Below are 2,962 nucleotides of genomic sequence, written 5' to 3'. Positions count from 1 at the left end.
TCCTGAACGTATACTGTTGTTGTCTCTCCTAGGTTCTCAAAGTCAACAGAGTACGCAGGGTTCTCCTGAACGTATACTATTGTTGTTTCTCCTAGGTTCTCAAAGTCAACAGAGTACGCAGGGTTCTCCTGAACGTATACTATTGTTGTTTCTCCTAATGATTTCGCTGGTCTTCTGCATCAACTTCCTGTACAAAATTTAGATGACGTGGTTTCGGTCTTTCTATAAGCATTTTATTTCGTATCTCTGGTCTGTAAACGTTTCAAGATTATTTCTTATTCCGGATTTTGGTCTATTTATTTCTTTGATGAAAGAATATAATTTTTTGTTTTATGTCGATGTTTTTTCGCGTGAGATAAATCAAGGACAACTTGTCAGTTCCTTAAAGCAGCAACCTGGAATGAAGAAAAACGTGGCATTTTTAGTGCAAATAGACAGACAAACAGATAAATAATTAGATAGACGGATGGATAAATAAACTTACTTTAACAGATGGTCTGACTGACTTACTGACAGATAGAAGTATAGATAAATCAGGATGGACGGATGGTCTGGCTGACATAGAAATAGATAATGGTTGGAGACGGCTTGAATGGGTAATGAAGAAAAACTTTAATATAAGTTTAACATAACAGCAAATGTACAACGTTTCGACAAGATTTTGTAATCATCAGGTAAAAGGTACATTTGCTGTTATGTTAAACTTATATTAAAGTTTTTCTTCATTACCCATTCAAGCCGTCTCCAACCATTATTAGTCTCAAAGTGGGTTCCTCGTCATCGAAAATACAAATTATGTTTATTTAATCCTTATCTTACAAAGTAAGTTAGAACTTTAGGTCTATGCAACTCATGTAGGATGTTAATATAAAATTTTAATGCATGGTATTAAAAGCTGATCAATCTTTACAATATCTTTCAGCTCTTAGTACTTTTTTTTTTCTTTTTAATTAAAAGTAATCATTGAAATAATAAGTTTTATTAATAGTAAATAAACTTCCTGACAATACTTTACTCTTATATTTGAAAACTTGTCATAAAATGTGTTAATTTTATTCTGGCACACTCTCTCATTGAAAGAATTGTTAAAATAAAATTCTCACTTTTCTCCAAACTGCTTTATTTCCCACAACTCTAATTCTTCTTCTGGAACCCACAGTTCTTGAAGAAAAGGTTCTTTGTTCACAGGTGACTCTGCTCTCCTTCGTTCCCTGAGACCACTACGCTGAGGGGTTGCTTTTTCTGGATTATCACAGAGTAAAGTATTTTGTTTCAGAGTTACATATTTTGCCTCTAAATGTAATCAGTGCTTCATAGCACATATGTTACAAGTTTGTCATAAAATTCCAATTACAATATTTTGGTGCAAAAGGAAAAGAAGATTCTTTAAAATTTCATTAAAACAACAACTAAAAACTTCAAAATGTTAGTTACCCTCCTGAAAGAGTGTAATGCATGTTACCAATCAATTGATAAATGTATTTCTCTCTCTTTGACAACAATACGTGCACCTTTGTAAAATACTGGCAGCTGAAAGTTTGGTTGGTTGGTTGTTTGGTGCTTTATGGCGCAAAGCAGCGAGGCTATCTGCGCCAAACAACTGGTAAAAACAATGAAAGTAAATTAAAGTAAAATGTAAAAATACAGAGAGTTAAAATCAAAATATGTCGATAAAAGATTTATATAGAACTAAAAAGACGTATAGTGTGTAAAAAATTAAAAATACAATCTAATCGGACAGTGTCACCATTACCAATGACACTGTCCAGCATCAGGGGTAAACTTTTAGAAAAAATGTGTCTAAAATGGTGCCGCCTCTCACGGTCGTAACGACGGCAGGACAGTAAAATGTGGGCTATTGTGACTTGAGTGTCACAATGGCTACACATAGGTGGGTCAATACCTGATAAAAGAAAACGATGGGTTAAAAAACTATGACCAATGCGTAACCTTGCCAGGACTACTTCCTCCTTTCGATCCTTACGGAAGCAAGACGGCCAAAGACCAACAGAAGGTTTGATCTGGAAAAGCTTGTTATGGCGTTGCTCACCCCAAGTCGACTGCCAACTGGCACGAAGCCGCATCTGTAAGACAGGACCGTAGTCCATGTATGGGACAGGCACGGCTGTGATGGCACCAGAGCAGGCAGACTTAGCTGCGATGTCAGCGAGCTCGTTCCCGTGAATACCGACGTGGCCAGGGATCCAGAAAAACTGGATGGAAATTGAAGATAGAGAAAAGTGGGTCAATCAGTGTTGAATATCGACAGGAACAGGGTGAGAACCAATGTTAAGTGATTCCAGGGCCAGTAGAGAGCTAATAAAATCTGTGTAAATAGTACAATTACTGTATTGCAGAGCTTCTACATGATCCAGGGCAAGAGAAATAGCATATAACTCGGCAGTGAACACAGAAACTGTAGAAGGGATCCTGTGAGCAACTACCGAGCCACAGCAAACCATGGCAGAACCTACAGAGTCACCTGATTTTGAACCATCCATGTAAATAGAAAGAGAAGAATGGCTCGAAAGATGTTCAGCAAAAAGACGGTACTTCCAATAGGGAGTATCCGCCTTCCCCAGATGACTCAGAGAAAGGTTACAGGATGGGATGGTAATAAGCCATGGTGGAATGAGCTGATCATTGGGGACAGCAATGTCATCCAATTCAGCTAGTAGTGCCCGGATATGAAGGCCAAACGGAGGAATACCAGACCGTCTGTTCTGAAAGAGCATTGCCAACCGAGGAAGAAAAACACAATCCCAAGTGGGATGCCGTGGTAAGGATCGGAGCTTAGTAGCATATTGTAAAGAAAGTTGCAAACGACGAAGGTGAAGTGCGAAAAGCACCGGTGCAGCGCCGAAGCTCCAGATGGTGGATGGGATCCAGCATCTTCAGGGCCGAATTCCGGCAGAACCATAAACCAAGACCCATAGTCCAGTTTGGATCGAATCAGAGCACG

The 2,962-nt window shown here is 38.7% G+C and overlaps 1 protein-coding gene across 1 annotated transcript in view; it reads right to left on the bottom strand.

Annotated features, from left to right (window-relative positions):
* LOC106463765 (nucleosome-remodeling factor subunit BPTF-like) overlaps positions 1-2,962 on the bottom strand; it is a 100,151-nt gene that overhangs the window by 41,211 nt on the left and 55,978 nt on the right. Inside the window, 1 exon segment of the mRNA XM_022391357.1 lies at positions 1,104-1,242. Coding sequence (XP_022247065.1) covers positions 1,104-1,242 — 139 coding nt within the window.

This window comes from Limulus polyphemus, unplaced genomic scaffold, assembly GCF_000517525.1.
Source record: "Limulus polyphemus unplaced genomic scaffold, Limulus_polyphemus-2.1.2 Scaffold1477, whole genome shotgun sequence".
In the NCBI taxonomy this organism is placed as follows: Eukaryota; Metazoa; Arthropoda; class Merostomata; order Xiphosura; family Limulidae; genus Limulus; species Limulus polyphemus.
This window is presented reverse-complemented; position numbering and strand designations above follow the sequence as displayed.